The sequence below is a fragment of the Melanerpes formicivorus genome, unplaced genomic scaffold, assembly GCF_026170545.1.
Source record: "Melanerpes formicivorus ecotype bairdi unplaced genomic scaffold, bMelFor1.0.p_v2 SCAF_97, whole genome shotgun sequence".
Lineage (NCBI taxonomy): Eukaryota > Metazoa > Chordata > Aves > Piciformes > Picidae > Melanerpes > Melanerpes formicivorus.
The window spans coordinates 1553715-1574087 of record NW_027142449.1 but is presented as its reverse complement, the minus strand read 5'-3'; the positions used below and the strand labels follow the sequence as shown (position 1 = coordinate 1574087).

At 48.8% G+C, this 20373-nt stretch overlaps 1 protein-coding gene across 2 annotated transcripts in view; it reads right to left on the bottom strand.

The window, feature by feature from the left end:
• The window catches only part of CACUL1 (CDK2 associated cullin domain 1), a 75238-nt gene that overhangs the window by 23830 nt on the left and 31035 nt on the right, over positions 1-20373 (bottom strand). For both annotated transcript variants that reach the window (XM_068166127.1, XM_068166126.1), the window contains one exon: positions 8456-8558. In XM_068166127.1, coding sequence (XP_068022228.1) covers positions 8456-8558 — 103 coding nt within the window. The remainder of the gene's footprint in view (positions 1-8455; positions 8559-20373) is intronic.

Sequence of the window (20373 nt, the reverse complement as noted above, 5' to 3'; positions counted from 1 at the left end):
AGTAAGTGATGCAAGAACCTGCAGCACTTTGGGTAGCTGAGTTCCACTGCTGCACAGTAACACAGTCCCTCAGCGAAGGTTTAACCTACTTTGCAACTACAGCAAATATCACAGAACCACAGAATGTCAGGGGCTGGAAGGGACCTCAAAAGCTCATCCAGCCCAACCCCCCTGCCAGAGCAGGAGCACCTACACCAGATCACACAGGCACACATCCAGGCAGGTCTTTAATACCTCCAGAGGAGACTCCACAACCCCCCTGGGCAGCCTGCTCCAGTGCTCTGTCACCCTTAGAAAAAGTTTTTCCTCCTGTTTCCATGGAGCTTCCTTTGCCTCAGCTTCCACCACTGCCCCTTGTGCTGGCATTGGGCATCACCCAGCAGAGCCTGGCTCCAGCCTCTGGGCACTCACCCTGCACATGTTTCTCAACATGAATGAGGTCACCTCTCACGCTACAGAGCCCTCTCCAAGCTACAGGTCACCTCTCAGGCTACAGAGGGCACCTTTCCAAGCTACAGAGCCCTCAGCTCCCTCAGGCTCTCCTCATAAGGAAGGTGTTCCACTCCATCATCTTTGTGGCTCTGTGCTGGACTCTTTCAAGCAGTTCCCTGAGGTCCTTCCTGAACTGAGGGGCCCAGACCTGGACACAATATTCCAGATGCAGCCTCACCAGGGCAGAGTAGAGGGGGAAGAGAACCTCTCTTGACCTGCCAACTATACTCCCCATAAACCACCCCAGGATGCCTTTGGCCTTCTTGGCCACAAGAGCACATTGCTCATGGTCAGCCTCCCATCTGCTAGAACCCCCAGGTCCTTTTCCCCTTCACTGCTCTCCAACAGGTCATTCCCCAGCCTATACTGATCCATGGGGTTGTTCTTTCTCAGGGGCAAGGGGCAAGTCCTTGGGGCAAGGTCCAGGACACCAGAAGTTTCAGGAGCAGCAGTTGATAACTTCCAAGATCAAACTTACTCATAACTTGAGATGACTTGCAACAAAAGAGAGGAGCTAGCTATTCTAAAGATTATTTTTCCCCCAATCCTTCAACATTCCTCTCAAAATAGATTCCTTTTGCTTGGCAAAGATGACATTTCTCTGGCAGAAGAGTGAAACTTCTAGGTGTTAACACAAAAGATTGTAATTTAACAGAACTTGCAAGTAAGGTATTTTAACAAACCATACCTAAGTGTGGCTTAGGCAGATGCATTCACAGCTGTAATTATTCAACAATGCACTCATAAAATTAAAGTGCATTCACATTACAAACAACTCCAACAGCTTCCACCACTAAGGTGTTAGTCAGCTGCTGGTCTCCAGTCTTCAACAGTAGCAGCACTGATGCTCACTTAATGAAAGTACTAAGTAAACAAAACGTGGTCTGGAGATCTTTATCCCACTGTCCAAACTCTGCTCTTTAGTACTCAGCTCCAAGATGTATGCACCACTGATTTTATTTAGCAGGCTAACAGCTTTGAGAAAAGAACTGGGCTGCTTACACACCTGGGAGAAAGAGGGATGGCACAGCAGTAAGGGTGCAGCTACCACCAGTGCATGGCCCAAACAAACCTCAACAGTGCAAGCTCATCCAGCAGCTCTGCCCTTTAGGAATACCATCAGTTCTCATGCACTCAAATCTGTTCTATAATAAATTACCTTTCTTTCAGCTCAATTCTATCAGCTCCATCTGACCACACATAGAATTGTCAGGGCTGGAAGGGACCTCAAGGTCAGTCAGTTCCAACCCCCCTGCCATGGCCAGGGACACCTCACACTACATCAAGTTGCTCACAGCCACATCCAGCCTGGCCTTCAAAACCTCCAGGGATGAGGCTTTCATCACCTCCCTGGGCAACCTGTGCCAGTCTCTCACCACCCTCATGGGGAACAACTTCTTCCTAACATCCAATCTGAATCTCCCCATTTCTAGTTTTTCTCCATCCCCCCCGGTCCTATCACTCCCTGACACCCTCGAAAGTCCCTCCCCAGCTTCTTGTAGCCCCCTTCAGATCCTGGAAGGCCACAATTAGGTCTCCTCAGAGCCTTCTCTTCTCCAGACTGAACAGCCCCAACCCTCTCAGTCTGTCTCCATAGCAGAGCAGCTCCTGCCCTCTGTTCATGGGCAGCCCTCTGTTCATGGACAGGAACACTCTCCACTAGACCAGGCTGCCCAGAGCCACATCCAGCCTGGCCGTAAAAACCTCTAAGGATGAGGCTCCCACTACCTTCCTAGGCAAACTCTTCCAGTGTCTCACCACTCATGGTGAGGAACTTCTTCCTAATGTCTAATTTAAATCTCCCCTCCTCTAGCTTGGACCCATTCCCCCCAGTCCTATCACTACCTGACCCCCTAAAAAGTCTCTCACCAGCTTTCTTGTAGGCCCCCTTCAGACACTGGAAGGCCACAACAGGGATGGGGCAGCTACCACCTTTCTGGGCAACCTGTGCCAGTATTTAACCAGCCTCACTATAAAACCCAAAACCTTCTTCCTTCTATCTAGTCTAAATCTCCCCTCTTACAGCTTCAAACCATTTTACCAGTAACATTAAAAGCAAAAAGAAATCAATCCCTGCAAAGCTGGATCTGACCCAGCTGCATGGAGTGCCAGTTCTGGAGCACAAAAGGTGCATCCCCAAATGGAAGGGCATGGTGCCCCAGGGCTGATGCTGGTGTTACCATACCATGTCAGTTCAGTATTTTGCAGGAGGAGGATCATCCTGCAACAGCAGAGCCCCAGCACACTCCCCACATGATGGGAAAGAAATGGAACACACTGCTGTTGCTTTTCACTACCAGCTAGCTTTGTCTGCATATTTGCAATGAACACAGGGAAGAAGGAAGAAAGATTCTTCTTTAAATGTCAGAATGGGGAATCTGAAGAGCAGGTAATGGGATTAAACTGCTTTGCCTATGCAGAGTAAGCCAGAAACTGATTAAGCCCTGAACAGATTCACCATCTTGTGGAGGCACAAAGAAAATACCTTTAAAAAACCCCCACTTGTAACAGAGGACTTGATCATAAATGCATTCCTTCCCCATATCTCAAAAGGCACCCATTATGCTACAGAACACTCCTGGCCCCCCAAACACCTGCTATTCAAAGCTTGAATTCAAACAGCTTCATAACTGGGGAGAAAAGTAAGTTTTGAAATCAGACATCTACAACAACAAAAATTAAACCCACACCATTTCAGCCTGGTACAAACACAGTGGAGTGAAGCAGTGTTTCCTCCTAGGGCTCTGCCACTTTGCTTCATTTTTGAGGCCCTCAAGAAAGAATCTTCTAGTTTCATTTGACCTAGGCAGACAAGTAAGGTTGATGCTGAAGACAACAGTATGGTCCCTCCACAGGCAAGTAATTTAGTGGGGTTTGTGAAGTGAGAAACATAACTTTATGAAGATGGCAGGGTAAAGCTGTGCAGGTTTTCTGCTCACACTCATTTTGCATCCTATAAAGGTAAGAAAGTAAGCAATGTCCCATAAATTACAGGAGAACATGGCCTCAGGAATCAAATGAGGCATTTTAACAACACTGCTTCTGCTCTCAGAGTGGTGATGAGGAAAGGGAAGAACAAAGAATAGTGATTCCAAATGCCATATTAATGCTTTAGTTCAGATTAGAACTGTGCTTTCGAAGCAGATTCACTGATCATCCCCACTTACTGCTCCTTGATTCATGTGACAGAGCTGCCTTGGTGCACATTAACTTCACTCCTTTTGGGCAAGATTAAACCAGATGTGCTCAAGCTACCAACTGGTATTCTGTCCACAGGTCTGAGGGCTGGAACACCTCTGCTACAAGGACAGGCTGAGGGAGCTGGGGTTGCTCAGCCTGGAGAAGAGAAGGCTCCAGGGAGAACTAATAGCAGCTTGAAGGGGGCTGAATAGAATAGACCAGACCAGGCTGGAAGAGACCTTCAAAATCATCACGTCCAACCCATCAACCAATCCAACCCACCTAAACAACTAACCCATGGCACCAAGCACCCCAGCAAGTCTCCTCCTGAACACCTCCAGTGATGGTGACTCCACCACCTCCCCAGGCAGCCCATTCCAAAGGGCAATCACTCTCTCTGGATAGAACTTCTTCCTAACCTCCAGCCTAAACCTCCCCTGGCACAGGCTGAGACTGTGTCCTCTGCTGGAGTGACACTGTTTACAAAAGCCTGCAGTGGCAGGATGAGGGGCAATGGTTTGAAATTAAAGAAGAGCAGATTTAGATTGGATGTTAGGAACAAGTTCTTTACCATGAGCTGGCAGAACACTGGATCAGGTTGCCCAGGGAGAGAAGCAACCCTAGAGATATTCTAGGTCAGGCCCAACAAGACTCTGAGCAACCTGATCTAGTGGAGATCTCCCTGCTCACTCCAGGGGGGTTGAACTAGACCTTAGGATGTTCCTTCCAACCCAAACCATGCTATGATTCTGTATCACCAGTTTAAGTTATTGCTGCTTTTCTTCCCAGTACTGAGATGCAGAAAACATTGTCAACCCCCCACCCCCCCCCCCAGAGAAGGACTCCAGCCTAGCAATCACCTTCCTTTCTTCAGCTTCTGGGAAGAGAAGGGGGATAATTGCAAAGTCCAAGGTGGAAACAAAGTAGTCTGTCCACCAAGAAGAAACAACAGTGAATAGCTTTTTCTCTTTGGTTGGATTCAAAAGCAAGCTTGTTTGGGGCACTAAACAGCCAATATCCAAAGAGCAAACTTAATTGCAAATACTCTTTACCACTGAATTCTGCCTACTGCAATTACCACAAGTAGAGTGTTTCAGAAGCTGCTCTTTGCTTTCAGCACTGAAGACAGTGAATATCTGCAGTAATTGCCACTCTCCTAGACACAGGAACAGGCAGGCAGGATGTTTCCAGGGCACTGAGACTACAGCCCAGGAAACCCAGTTCTAACCAACTGGAAAGGAGAGTGGCTGCCTAAAAAGGGAAAATGCATAGTGATGAATTTTACTGCTTAAAGTTGTCTCATGTAGGACTCCAGCAGGAACAAAGATAACATTCTCCACCATTCCTTCCCTGTTCACAAGGGGGTATTATCTGCATCCTCCCTCCCCGCCCCTTACATAGAATAAACCAGGTTGGAAGAGACCTTCAAGATCATCGCATCCAACCTATCAACCAATCCAACACCACCTAATCAACTAAACCATGCAACCAAGCACCCTATCAAGTCTCCTCCTGAACACCTCCAGTCATGGTGACTCCACCACCTCCCCAGGCAGCCCATTCCAATGGGCAATCACTCTCTCTGGATAGAGCTTCCTCCTACCATCCAGCCTAAACCTCCCCTGGCGCAGCCTGAGACTGTGTCCTCTTGTTCTGGTGCTGGCTGCCTGGGAGAAGAGACCAACATCCACCTGTCTACAACCTCCCTTCAGGTAGTTGTAGAGAGCAGTAAGGTCACCCCTGAGTCTCCTCCAGGCTAAGCAACCCCAGCTCCCTCAGTCTCTCCTCATAGGGCTTGTGTTCCAAACCCCTCACCAACTTTGTTGCCCTTCTCTGGACTTGTTCCAGCAAGTCAACCTCCTTCCTAAACTGAGGAGCCCAGAACTGGACACAGGACTCAAGGTGTGGCCTAACCAGTGCAGTGTACAGGGGCAGAATGACCTCCCTGCTCCTGCTGGCCACACTGTTCCTGATGCAGGCCAGGATGCCATTGGCCCTCTTGGCTGCCTGGGCACACTGCAGGCTCATGTTCAGCCTACTATCAACAGCACCCCCAGGTCCCTCTCTGCCTGGCTGCTCTCCAGCCACTCTGACCCCAGCCTGTAGCACTGCATGGGGTTGTTGTGGCCAATGTGCAGAACCTGGCACTTGGATGTGTTCAATCTCATGCCACTGGATTCTGCCCATCTGCCCAGCCTGTCGAGGTCCCTCTGCAGAGCCTCTCTACCCTCCAGCAGATCAACTCCTGCCCCCAGCTTGGTATTGTCAGCAAATGTACTGCTGATGGACTCAATGCCCTCATCCAGATCATCAATAAAGATGAAATTCTGAAGCTTCTTGTAAATAAGACGTTGTATCCCTGCTTGTTACACTCAGTTAAGTAGTTCTGCACATAGCATCTGCTCCTAAGCCACTTCATACAGCTCTCTTATCAGCCAGAGGAAGCTTTGGCTTTGAAAAGAGAGAAAGAGAAATCAAGTTCCATTCACTTAGTTCAAATGGATCCACTTTAAATGGAAGAACACTGACTTGAAAGATGTGTGAGTGGCAGTGTGTTTCCCAGACACTACTGTGCTCATGGACCTGGGTATTACAGGATTTTTTCCATGTATTTAAGTGCTCCAAAGTGCTCTAGAGATAGTAGAGCTTTAGTTTTGCAAGAATTTTGTCTATCAAGAAAAAAAAATAAATGGTGTTTGTGCAAAACTTACCCAAGGAAAGTTCAGTTGGGTGATACTGCTGCTGAAGAGAATTGAATTCACAGCTTAATCACTACTTTCTGCAATGCCATTTACCAGGGGTTCATTTTGCATCCTCCTGCTTTCAACCACAGCACCAGGGACTAAGGCCAAGTCAACCAGGGGGAAGCAGAGCCTCTAAGACAGATCTACCTTCTCTTTTCCACCCCCCACCTTGCCTTTTGATATGGAGCAGGAGTTTTCTTGCATCAAATGAATCCAAAACCACACTTAGAATCCTTCCTGAATACAACTTCAACGAGAACTGCCAGCTTGCAGGCCCTGCTAGAATAATGAGACACAACAACCAAAGAGCTCCTTGTATGAGGAAATAGAGCAATAAATTTCAAGAGAACATTTTATTCCTGTCCTCTGAGTCTAGACCCCAAAGTGATTAGACTAGATTTGTTGTTTGTTTCAGAGGGAAGGCCTCCTTGGTGGCAGCTGCAGCATCTCTAAACAAACTCAGCCTCAAGATTCCATTTCTCTATATAAACCACAACCTCACTCATTTCCTAAGCATGCTCACTCAAAACCTTATTTCTCCCCTTTGCTGGAAAGAGGAGGGCATCACTAGCACAAGAAAAGCAAAAAGGGAAATACATTCAACTCCAACCACCCACTATTTGGTTGCCATTTAGCATACAGATAGCAATTGCTCCAGAGAAAGAGAGGAGCAGCTGAATGAAAATAGAAACACTGCACTAGGGCTGAGTCACAGAAAGTCATACATCAGGCTAGATACTGACCTCAGCATGGGGCACAGGAACTACCCAGTTGCACAGAGGACCTCCATCTCCAGTTCTCTCAGCTGCTCAAGTGCTCACCACACAGCAAACTTTTCCAGTCTGATTATCTCTGCTTTTGCTAACTGCCTTCTGAAGGCCAGAAGCACACACACACTTATGGTGGCAGGCTGCAGGCAGACTCAGTGGTTCACCACAGGAGTCACCCACCAGAGCACTTAACAGGAGGCACATCACTTGCAATACACTGTATTTGCATTAATCCAGCAACTTAACAGAGAAACTGCTGGGTCACCATGCAGTTCACTCACTAGCAGGAATACTGGAGTACACCATGAAATTAAAGAACAACAGTGTAAGCACAGCACAAGAAAACATTCATGAGCTCATGCACAGCAGACAAAAGGGAATCACAGAATGTTAGAGGTTGGAAGGGACCTCCAGAGATCATCCAGGCCAACCCCCATGCCAAAAGCAGCATCACCCAGGGCAGGCCACACAGGAATGCATCCAGGTGGGGTTTGAAAGTCTCCAGAGAAGGAGACTCCACAGCTTCTCTGGACAGCCTGCTCCAGGGCTCTATCACCCTCCCTGTAAAGAAGTTTCTCTTCATGTCAAGGTGAAACCTGCCCTCTTCAAGTTTGTATCCATTGTTCCTTATTATTGTGCACCAACCAAAAGAGCTTGGCCCCCTTCACTTGACCCTCACCCCTCATATTGAGACATTGATCAGACCCCTCTCAGCCTTCTCTTCTCCAGATTAAACAGCCCCAGGGCTCTCAGTCTCTTCACAAGGGAGACGTTCAAGTCCCCTAAACATCCTTGTGGCTCTCCCTTGGACTCTCTCCAGCAGGTCTCTGTCTCTCTTGAACTGGGGAGCCCCAAACTGGCCACAGTATTGCAGGCATGGTCTCAGCAGGGCAGAGAAGAGGGGGAGAAGAACCTCCCTAGCCCTGCTGGCCACACTTTTCCTGCTGCACCCCAGGATCCTATTGGCTCTCTTGGCCACAAGGGCACATTGCTGTCCCATGCAGAACTTGCTGTCCACCAGGACTGCAAGGTGTTTCTCCATGGAGCTGCCCTCCAGTGGGGCAACCCCTACCACACATTAGTTGCCCAAACTCCTCAGGAGGACCATAACTCCACACAAAGTTATATTTCTGACAACAACAAGTTGAAGTGTGTCACTCATCATTAGCTCACTAATCATTTGCCACTTCCTGCCTGTTTGCTGTGGGTTTTTGGCACCTCTGGCAGCCCTGCCCCCAGGGTCAGAAGAGCTCCGCAGGTTTTACTTACGCATTAGGTTGTAAATGTGCTTTTCTGCAACGTGCTCCGTAAACAGCTTTATAAGGTCATCTTTTAAGTCTCTGTTAAGCTTGGTTTCTATGTAAAATTTATTCTGGAAAAGAAGACAGAAGTTTCAGTTTGTTTCCCCCAACAGCAAATAAAGAATACATCATCTTCCCCCACCCCCACATTACAAACTGGTCCAAAATGTTAAAGCTGTAGACTACTTGGTCTGTAAATTCCTTCCTTTGGGACTCCATGTATACCAACTAGAACACCCCTGTGCAACAACAAATAAATATGTACTTAAGAATGAATTTAGCACCATTCACAGGCTCACAGGATGTCAGGGGTTGGATGGGACCCAAAGAGATCAGCGAGTCCAACCCCCCTGCCAGAGCAGCACCACACAATCTAGCTCAGGTCACACAGGAACACATCCAGACAGGCCTTGAAAGTCTCCAGAGAAGGAGACTCCACAACTCCTCTGGGCAGCCTGTTCCAGTGCTCTCTGAGCCTTAGAGTAAAGAAGTTCCCCCTTGTGTTGAGGTGGAACCTCGTGTGCTGCAGCTTACACCCATTGCTCCTTGTCCTATCTCAGGGAGCAAGTGAGCAGAGCCTGTCCCCTCCCTCCTGACCCCCAGCCCTCAGATATTTATAAACACTTACTAAACCCCCTCTCAGTCTTCTCTTCTCCAGACTAAAAAGCCCCAGGTTCCTCAGCCTCTCCTCACCAGGCAGTGCTCCAATCCCCTAATCATCTTCTTTGCCCTCTCCTGCACTCTCTCCAGCAGATCCCTGTCCCTCTTGAGCTGGGGAGCCCAAAACTGAATGCAGTACTCATTGGTAGCAAAGTTCTTTACGTACAGACATGTTGTTTGGGTTGGTTTGGGGTTTTTTAACTGTATTTACAGCTAGATCTCCATATTGATCCAGACTGGGGAGTTGGAAAAGATAAAATACCAAAACAAAAGACTTCAGTTGAGAACTTCATATAAGTGCTCCAGCACCAAAGTAGGGCTGGACATCATCATTAAAAAAAAGAGACTATTTTCCCCAACCTTTAAAAGTGATCAAGGGATCTGCTCTGGTGAGACCCCACCTGGAGTACTGTGTCCACTTCTGGAGCCCCTGTTACAGGAAGGATCTGGAGGTGCTGGAAGGTGTCCAGAGAAGGGCAATGAGGATGAACAGAGGGCTGGAGCTGCACTGCTATGAGGACAGACTGAAGGAGCTGGGACTATCTAGTCTGGGGAAGAGAAGGCTCTGAGGAGACCTAATAGTGGCCTGGGGAGGGACTTTTAAGGGTGTCAGGGAGTGATAGGACTGGGGGGAATGGAGCAAAACTAGAAATGGGTAGATTCAGATCGGATGTTAGGAAGAAGTTCTTCCCCATGAGGGTCGTGAGAGACTGGCACAGGTTGCCCAGGGAGGTGGTGGAAGCCTCCTCCCTGGAGGTTTTGAAGGCCAGGCTGGATGTGGCTGTGAGCAACCTGCTGTACTGTGAGGTGTCCCTGCCCGTAGCAGGGGGCCTGGAACTGAATGATCCTTGAGGTCACTTCCAACCCTAACAATTCTATGATTAAGCCATCAAAATAGGTATGCTACAACAGTAACTGATCAGTGTAGCTGCCCACATCTGTGGCTCATCAGTAATCTCGGAGGGGAACTACCCAGAATTAATCAGCTGGGGAAGTGCTGTACACAGATCTACACAAACCTGAACTACAGTGACAGTTTTTGGATTCAATTATCTTGACCCACTCAGCATTAGTAATAAATTCACTTCTGTAGCCCTCAACGGAAATCCTATTTATGAGTTCCTTAAGGGCTCCTATACCTAATACACTATTTAGTGTTATTCCTCAATTCACAGCCTGCAGGATTTCCTGCCAGTATTTTATTCACAGGTGGGTTTTAAGTGCTGGGGGACAACAAAGAAAAGCAGTAACTGCCTCAAAATAAATCTCTTGTTGCAACACTAATATGGAACTGGAACAACCTGGACAGCTTGTGCAAAAGACTTCAACAGGTACTGTAACAGAAAATGCATTTAACCAAGAACAACAAACTGGAACATTCATCTGAGAGATTTACCACAGGAAGGGATAGCTGAAGGGATACCTTCCACACTTTAAATCAAGTTGTTCTCCTGTATGTTAAAGCATTGAAGATAACTGGAACAAACTCTCAGAGCATTGTTAATCACTGTGTTGTTGTGAAATCCATTCTCCTAGCCAGTTCCAAAACTATACCCATACCATAATGAACTGGCCACGCAGAGACCATCTCAGTTTTCAAGACAAGCATTCAGCAGCAGCTATTTATCTTCAATGAGAACTGAACCTGTCAGAATGCAAGCTGAACACATGCCCCTATCAAAGCCTGGCTTCACTGAAGTAACTTCCTACAGCTGGCTGCCTCCCTGGAGCTTTCCTACCTGTGGAGGTTTTATCAAGGACTATTACTCAGTTGTTTCCCCCCCTCCCCTGAGCCTATTCCTCCAACAGAGATTGAGGGAAAGGCTCTGCAGACAGAATCTGTCTTGCAAGAAGCAAATCAACTTCCTCTGTAGTATTGTTCAACATCTCTGTGGGTGCCGTGGACAGTGGCATTGAGTGCACCCTCAGCAAGTTTGCTGATGACACCAAGCTGTGTGGTGCAGCAGACACGCTGGAGGGAAGGGAGGCCATCCAGAGGGACCTTGACAGGCTGCGGAGGCAGGCACAAGCCAACCTCATGAAGATCAACATGAGCAAGTGCAGGGTCCTGCATCTGGGTCGAGGCAATCCCAGGCACAAATGCAGGTCGGGCAGTTACTGGCTGGAAAGCAGCCCTGAGGAGAGAGACTTGGGGGTGCTGGTGGACAAGAAGCTCAACAGGAGCTCTCAGTGTGCACTTGCAGCCCGCAAAGCCAATCAGATCCTGGGCTGCATCAGGAGAAGTGTGGCCGGCAGGTCGAGGGAGGTGATCCTCCCCCTCTACTCAGCCCTGGTGAGACCCCACCTGGAGTACTGCCTCCACTTCTGGAGCCCCTATTACAAGAGGGATGTGGAGGTGCTGGAAGGTGTCCAGAGAAGGGCCATGAGGATGAGCAGAGGGCTGGAGCACCTCTCCTATGAGGACAGACTGAAGGAGTTGGGGCTGTTCAGTCTGGAGAAGAGAAGGCTCCCAGGTGACCTCATTGTGGCCTTCCAGGATCTGAAGGGGGCTACAGGAAGGCTGGGGAGGGACTGCTCAGGATCTCAGGTAGTGATAGGACGAGGGGGAATGGAATGAAGCTGGAGGTGGGGAGATTCAGGCTGGAGGTGAGGAGGAAGTTTTTCACCATGAGTGTGGTGAGACCCTGGAATGGGTTGTCCAGGGAGGTGGTTGAGGCCCTGTCCCTGGGGGTGTTTAAGCCCAGGCTGGATGAGGCTCTGGCCAGGCTGATGTAGTGTGGGGTGTCCCTGCCCATGGCAGGGGGTTGGAACTAGATGATCCTTGTGGTCCCTTCCAACCCTGATTGATACTATGACACTATGATTTTGGGTCCCTGGTGAGTTGCCATTGCATCAGAAATTCACAGCAACTGAAGACACATCTTCAGGAGGTGTTGAGCTACACAGTGTACTACAGCCTTTCAGACCTAACTTTCTGAACCACTTCCACCTTGGTGTTCCAGACCAGGTACTACCACATACCTACAGAAGCAACGGCAGGAGCGACCTGCTGAGTATCTCAGCACAAATCTCCTCCCCTGAATCAAACCTGACAATGCCAAATTACTGATTCTTATGAGCTCACAGATGAGATGCACCCCACCTAAGGAAACAACTTATACTGTTCCCTTCTCATCCTCCCGACCTCTACATGAAAAGCAGCTGGAAACAGCACAAACAAATTGTGATGCTTTCTCCTGGCATCAGAGTTTGTTGTTGGAAAGCAGATACATTAAGTTCCATCAACAGAAAACCAGCAAATAACCCCGCAGTGGTTTTGAGAAGAGGAGCTACAGTAAGTGCTTATGCACAGAACAGCTGTAAACTACTCTAGACTTGCTCCCTGGGAAGCACCTTGCCTATTTAAATCCATGAAAATGGAAAAATCACCTAACAAATACTTCATTTCCAACCCACAGTGCTGAAAGCAGAGAGGAGAAGAGCTGTTACCTTCCCCATTCTTATAGTGGAAAACCAGAAAGATTGTCTATATAAGATATCACCCTCAGCAGGTTTGCTGATGACACCAAGCTGTGTGGCGCAGCAGACACGCTGGAGGGAAGGGATCCATCCAGAGGGACCTGGACTGGCTGGAGAGGACAGGCTGTCATCAGGCTCATGAGGTTCAACAAGACCAAGTGCAAGGTCCTACTGCTGGGTCAGGGCAATCCCAAGCACTGATACAGGCTGGGCAGGGACGGGCTGGAAAGCAGCCCTGAGGAAAAGGACCTGGAGGTGCTGGTGGATAAGAAGGTCAACAGAAGCCAGCAGTCTGCACTTGCAGCCCAGAAAGTCAATCACATCCTGGGCTGCATCAAGAGAAGCATAGTCAGCAGGGCAGGGGAGGTGATTCTCCCCTTCTGCTCAGCTCTGGTGAGACCCCACCTGGAGTACTGCCTCCAGTTCTGGAGCCCCTATTACAAGAGGGATCTGGAGGTGCTGGAAGGTGTGCAGAAAAGGGCCACGAGGATGAGCAGAGGGCTGGAGCACCTCTCCTATGAGGACAGATTGAGGGAGTTGGGGCTGTTCAGTCTGGAGAGGAGAAGGCAAGAAGGGGAAGGAGAAGGAAACCTAATTGTGGCCTTCCAGTATCTGAAGGGGGCTACAGGAAGGCTGGGGAGGGACTTTTGAGGGTGTCATGGAGTGACAGGGTTCAGGGGCAAATGGAACAAAATAAAAATTGATAGATTCAGATTGGATGTTAGGACACCCTGGAAGACGTTGCCCAGGGAGGTGATGGAAGCCTCATCCCTGGAGGCTTTTAAGGCCAGGCTGGATGAGGCTCTGAGGAACCTGCTGTAGTGTGAAGTGTCCCTGCCCCTGGCAGGGGGGTTGGAACTGGATGAGCCTTACAGTCCCTTCCAACCCTAACAATTCTATGACACCTAGGCTGTACCAGCGTGTGAAGCCACCTGAAGGCCTGTCAGGTAAAAAGTAATGCAGACACCAGTAACTGAGAAAGGCAGACATGATACAAACATTACTTTATGAGATGGTGCTTTATAGAAGAAACCTGGCAACTGTTAAACACATAATAGTGTTAATCTTAAAGGGACAGTAACACATACACATCCACAAGAAGGGCTGGATGGAGGAACCTGCAAACTCCAGGCCTGTCAGCCTGACCTCAGTGCCAGGCAAGATCATGGAGCAGATCACCTTGGGGGCACCTGCAGGACAACCAAGGGATCAGGCCCAGCCAGCATGGATTTAGGAAGGGCAGATCCTGCCTGACCAACCTGATCTCCTTCTATGATCAGGTGACTGCCTGGTGGATGTGGGGCAGGCTGTGGATGTAGTCTACCTGGACTTCAGCAAGGCCTTTGACACCATCCCCCACAGCAAACTCCTGGCCAAGCTGTCAGCCCCTGGCTTGGACAGCAGTACTCTGTGCTGGGTTAGGAACTGGCTGAAGGCTGAGCCCAGAGAGTGGTGGTGAATGGTGCCACATCCAGCTGGCAGCCAGGCACTAGTGGTGTCCCCCAGGGATGACAGCTGGGCCCAATCCTATTCAATATCTTTATTGATGATCTAGATGAAGGGTTTGAGTCCACCATTAATAAGTTTGTGGATGACACCAAGCTGGGGGCAGTTGATCTGTCAGAAGGTAGGGGAGCTCTGCAGAGGGACCTTGACAGGCTGGTGAGATGAGCAGAGTCCAAGAAGATGGCATATAACAAGTCCAAATGCCAGGTGCTGCACTTTGCTCATAACAACCCCATGCAGTGCTACAGGCTGGGGTCAGAGTGGCTGGAGAGCAGCCAGACAGAGAGGGACCTGGGGGTACTGGTTGATAGCAGGCTGAATATGAGCCTGCAGTGTGCCCAGGTGGCCAAGAAGGCCAAGGGCATCCTGGCCTGCATCAGGAACAGTGTGGCCAGCAGGAGCAGGGAAGTCATTGTGCCCTGTACTCAGCACTGGTTAGGCCACACCTTGAGTCCTGTGTCCAGTTCTGGGCCCCTCAGTTTAAGAAGGACATTGAGAGATTTGAACACATCCAGAGAAGGGCAGTGAGGCTGGGGAGGGGTCTGGAGCACAGCCCTGTAAGGAGAGGCTGAGGGAGCTGGGATTGCTTAGCCTGGAGAAGAGGAGACTCAGGGGAGACCTTCTTGCTCTCTCCAACTCCCTGAAGGGAGGTTGTAGCCAGGTGGGGGTTGGTCTGCTTCTCCCAGGCAACCAGCGCCAGAACAAGAGGACACAGTCTCAAGCTGTGCCAGGGAAAGTTTAGGCTCAAGGTGGGGAGAAAGTTCTTCAGAGAGAGTAATTTGCCACTGGAATGTGCTGCCCAGGGAGGTGGTGGAGTCACCATCCCCGGCGGTGTTAAAAAAAGGCTTGAATGTGGCACTTGGAGCCATGGTTTAGTTGTCAGGAGGTGTTGGGTGATAGCTTGGACATGATGATCTCTGAGGTGTTTTCCAACCTTATTGATCCTGTGATTGTATGAAATACTTGAAAGAGAAAAACTAGTCTGTAAGAGTATTTATCATCTCATCCCCATGTATATACTCATATGTATGTATTTGTGTACACAAGCACAGACAAAATGCCCTCTAGCTGATAAACCAAATGCAGTATTACCACCCATGAAGAACAGAGTTTAGGATTGCCTCTATAAATAACAGTGCTCACAAATGTTACACTCATATCATGCCACAAGATAGAGATATAGCTGAAAACTTCGTAAGTATAATCAACACTAGAGAATCTATTAAAGGAAAATAAAAGCATATCATCTAAATGCTTAATTTTTATCCCTGTGTGCAGCATGCTGTGGTGTGTACAACCTGCAAGCACCCAGGAGAACCTCATTTAGATTTACACAGCAAGCCATTATTCACAAAGAAGAATTCTTAGAGATAAAGCACTGTGTGCTAAGCTGCCTTCCAGTTTAATTTACCCTGGGACTTCTGAGGGAGCTTAAACCCACAGTTTTGGAGGGACAAAAGTGCTTTGGGTCTCCTTGCTTTCTTGAAAAGGCTGAAAAAAAAATCCAACACCACATGAAAAAGAAAAGCAGCAGTGCTCCTAGCAAATGAAGGACAAAGAGAAGCCTCCTCACAATTGCAGTCAGCCCTCTCAACCATCACCCAAGAGATGCTTTGGAACACACCTTAGCCAGTACATCCAAGAAGGTTAGGACAATACATTCCCTCCACTTGCACATAAGAATATTCATAGAATCAATAAGGTTGGAAGAGACCTCAGAGGTCATCAAATCCACCCTGTCACCCAACACCACCTGACTAACTAAACCATGGCTCCAAGTGCCACATCCAGTCCCCTCTTGAACACTTCCAGGGACGGTGACTCCACCACCTCTCTGGGCAGCCCATTCCAATGGCCAATTCCTCTTTCTGGGAAGAACTTTCTCCTCACCTCCAACCTAAACTTCCCGTGGCACAGCTTGAAACTGTGTTCTCTTGTTCTGTTTGATATACACCAGGAGAAGGAAGAAAAGTGCCGCTGTTGACATCAAGATACACAAGACTAAACCTCTTCTGGCAACTGAAGGGAAAATCCACATTCAAGTTGTATAAAAACTCTCTGGGTTTTCCTTGGCTTCAAAGGTATTTAAACATCAGAAGTCTTCCTAAGCAGCAACACCAGAACAAAGGTCATCAGTGCAACTTAAAGCTTTGAAGACTCCCAATTAAAGCAATCACATTACTAGCAAAGCAGGAAAGCTTTGCTATCTCTGATAAAAAAGGCAGAATTGAACAACTCACTTAAAAATACACTGGAAGCATCTACTGCAGTAACTGCAGAGCTCTAAATTGTACTGTGGAATAATTTGGGCTTCACCTCTTGTAATTGTTTTCTTTTAATTGCATTTTCATCTTTAAACAAAGGAAACTGCTTCTGCTGTACAAGAGAAAACTTGGTTAGATGCTACAATGTCAAATTACAGGAGTGGCTCTATGTAAAAGGACTTCCAAATGCATACAGAACAAAACTAAGAGGGAAAACACATTTCTCATCCTGACTTCTCTGGAGGTATTTTCCACAGCATGCACAGCACTGATGAATAAATTATTGCAGAGGAAAAGTAGGAGACTTCACATGGCATTAGCCTTCAAAACCAGCCAGAGAGCTGAGCCTAATCAGCACTGTGTTTGGCAGCAAGGGGAACTAACACAGAAGCCACTAACTCTCAGGCCTAACTTGAATTAAGGCACTTAGATCAGAAAGTCTTTTGCAGGAGCAGTTTACTGCCTGTACAAATCACTAGGCAGTCAGGCAGGGGAAGCTGCTGCTTTAGAATCACATAATCAACCAGGTTGGAAAAGACCTCAGAGATTGTCAAGGCCAACCTATTACTTAACACCTGACAACTAAACCATGGCTCCAAGTGCCATGCCCAATCATTTCTTGAACGCCTCCAGGGACAGTGACTCCACCACCTCCCTGGGCAGCACATTCTAAGGGCCAATCTCTCTTTCTGGGAAGAACTTTCTCCTCACCTCCAGCCTAAACTTCCCCTGACACAGCTTGAGACTGTGTCCTCTTGTTCTGCTGCTGGTTGCCTGGGAGAAGAGACCAACCCCCACCTGGCTACAACCTCCCTTCAGGTAGTTGTAGAGAGCAATAAGGTCTCCCCTGAGTCTCCTCTTCTCCAGGCTAAGCAACCCCAGCTCCCTCAGCCTCTCCTCACAGGGCTGTGCTCCAGACTTGTCCCCAGCCTCATTGCCCTTCTCTGGATACATTCTAATATCTCAATGTCCTTCTTCAATTGAAGAGCCCAGAACTGGACACAGTGTGGCCTAACCAGTGTTGTGTATAGGGCAGAATGACCTCCCTGCTCCTGCTGGCCTCACTTTTCCTGATGCAGGCCAGGATGCCATTGGCCTTCTTGGACACCTGGGCACACTGATGGCTCCTGTTCAGCCTACTGTCAACCAGTAACCCACAGGTCCCTTTCTGCCTGGCTGCTCTCCAGCTACTCTGTTCCCAGCCAGAATTAAGGAGTACTTTCACTTTTCTTTGTTCTCAGAAAGAACCAAAACAAACAACAAAACCCCAAAACAGACAGACACACACAAAAACCCAAACCCTGCCAAAAAAAAACCCAACCCCAAACAATCAAAAGAAGAAAACACAGTAAAAACAAACACCACCACCCACCCACCCATAGAACTAGTTATTTCTGCAGGTCTTTTTGTTGTTCATTAATCATTAACTAAGTTCAAATAAGAGCTAGACTCCAACTCTAAGAAGAATTGGTGGGATCCAGAGCACTCTTCATTACAGCTGTGTACAAAGGAAAATATTAGGTAATAGGTTGGGCTTGATGATCCCTGAGGTCTTGTCCAACCTGGGTGATTCTATGATTCAATTATACCTGCTCAAGAGGACAAAGCTTAGAATTGTAAGGCCACTTTGGTTTTATGTATCTCAAGAACATTTTTTTTTGCCATGTCAGTTACTGCAGTCTTAATTCTTCAGGATAGGTTTCATAGTTTCATAGTTTCATTCAGGGTTGGAAGGGACCACAAGGATCATCTAGTTCCAAACCCCCCTGCCATGGGCAGGGACACCCCACACTAGATCAGGCTGGACAGAGCCTCAGCCAGCCTGGGCTTAAACACCTCCAGGGATGGGGCCTCAACCACCTCCCTTGACAACACATTCCAGGGTTTCACCACTCTCATGGTGAAGAACCTCTTCCTCACATCTAGCCTGAATCTCCCCACCTCCAGCTTCATTCCATTCCCCCTAGTCCTATCACTACCTGACATCCTGAGAAGTCCTTCCCCAGCCTTCCTGTAGGCCCCCTTCAGATACTGGAAGGCCACAATTAGGTCACCTCGGAGCCTTCTCTTCTGCAGACTGAACAGCCCCAACTCCTTCAGTCTGTCCTCATAGGAGAGGTGCTCCAGCCCTCCTTGTGGCCCTACTCTGGACACGCTCCAGCACCTCCAGACCTGTGTGCTGTAACTGAGCCATCAACAGCAGTGCACACCCAAACAGCTTACCTCCATTTGTACATGGCTATTAAATGATGAGATTGCTTAAACACCTGCCTGCAATAACCAAGTTCAGCACACAGAGAGGAAAAAAAAGTGGCTGCTTTATAAAATGTCTGAACACAAGAGAAGGGTAAAGAAAAGTCTTTTTCTAGTTCTTTCCCAGCATTTCACAACAACTAGGAGAGAAATACAGAAATGAACACTAGGAGGGCAGCCCTTTGCTTACAAGTGAAGAGGGTGCAACTGGATTTGATTCTGTATTAAACTACATGAAAGAACAGATTAGCAGACACCCAGTTCAAAGGCAAATTCCACTTACAACACAAGCAGTCTGTAAGCTAACAGGATGCCAAAAAACTGTAGCAAGTGACCTGGTCTGGCACAGAATAAGGCTGAGGTCCTGAACACCTTCTTTGCCTCAATGTTTAACAGCAAGGCAGGAGTTCAGGAGGAGTGGCCTCCTGAGCTGGGCGATGGGGTCGGGGAGCAGTGTAGTGCCCCGGTAATCCATGAGGAATTAGTCCGGGACCTGCTGAGCCACTTGGACACTCACAAGTCTATGGGGCCAGATGGGATCCATCCTAGGGTGCTGAGAGAGCTGGCAGATGAGCTGGCCAAGCTGCTCTCCATCATTTTCCTCCAGTCCTGGCTCAAAGGTGAGGTCCCAGATGACTGAAACTGGCCAATGTGGTCCCCATCCACAAGAAGGGTCGGATGGAGGAACCTGGAAACTCCAGGCCTGGCAGCCTGACCTCAGTGCCAGGGAAAGTGATGGAGCAGATTATCCTGGGGGCAATAACTGCGCACCTGAAGGATGGCCAAGGGCTCAGGTCCAGCCAGCATGGATTTAGGAAGGGCAGGTCCTGCCTGAGCAACCTGATCTCCTTCTAGGATCAGGTGACCTGTCTGGTGGACGTGGGCAGGCCTGTGGATGTGGTCTGCCTGGACTTCAGCAAGGCCTTTGACACTGTCCCCCACAGCAAACTGCTTGGCTAAGCTGTCAGCTTGTGGCTTGGACTGCAACACTCTGTGCTGGGTTAGGAACTGGCTGGAGGCTGAGCCCAGAGAGTGGTGGTGAATGGTGCCACATCCAGCTGGCAGCCAGGCACCAGTGGCATCCCCCAGGGATCAGCGCTGGGCCCCATCCTCTTTAACATCTTCATTGATGATCTAGATGAGAGGGTTGAGTCAGTCATCAGCAAGTTTGCAGATGACACCAAGTTAGGAGCAGATGTTGGTCAGTTAGAGGGTGGAAAGGCTCTGCAGAGGGACCTTGACCGACTGGACAGATGGGCAGAGTCCAGTGGGATGGCATTCAACAAGTCCAAGTGCCAGGTGCTGCACTTTGGCCACAACAACCCCATGCAGAGCTACAGGCTGGGGTCAGAGCTGCCAAACAGAGAGGGACCTGGGGGTGCTGATTGACAGCTGCCTAAACATGAGCCAGCAGTGTGCCCAGGTGGCCAAGAAGGCCAATGGCATCCTGGCCTGCATTAGGAACAGTGTGGCCAGCAGGAGCAGGGAAGTCATTGTGCCCCTGTACTCTGCTCTGGTTAGGCCACACCTTGAGTACTGTGTCCAGTTCTGGGCCACTCAGTTTAAGGAGGACATTGAGAGACTTGAAGGTGTCCAGAGAAGGGCAACAAGGCTGGGGAGAGGCCTTGAGCACAGCCCTGTGAGGAGAGGCTGAGGGAGCTGGGATTGTTTAGCCTGGAGAAGAGGAGGCTCAGGGGTGACCTCATTGCCCTCTACAACTACC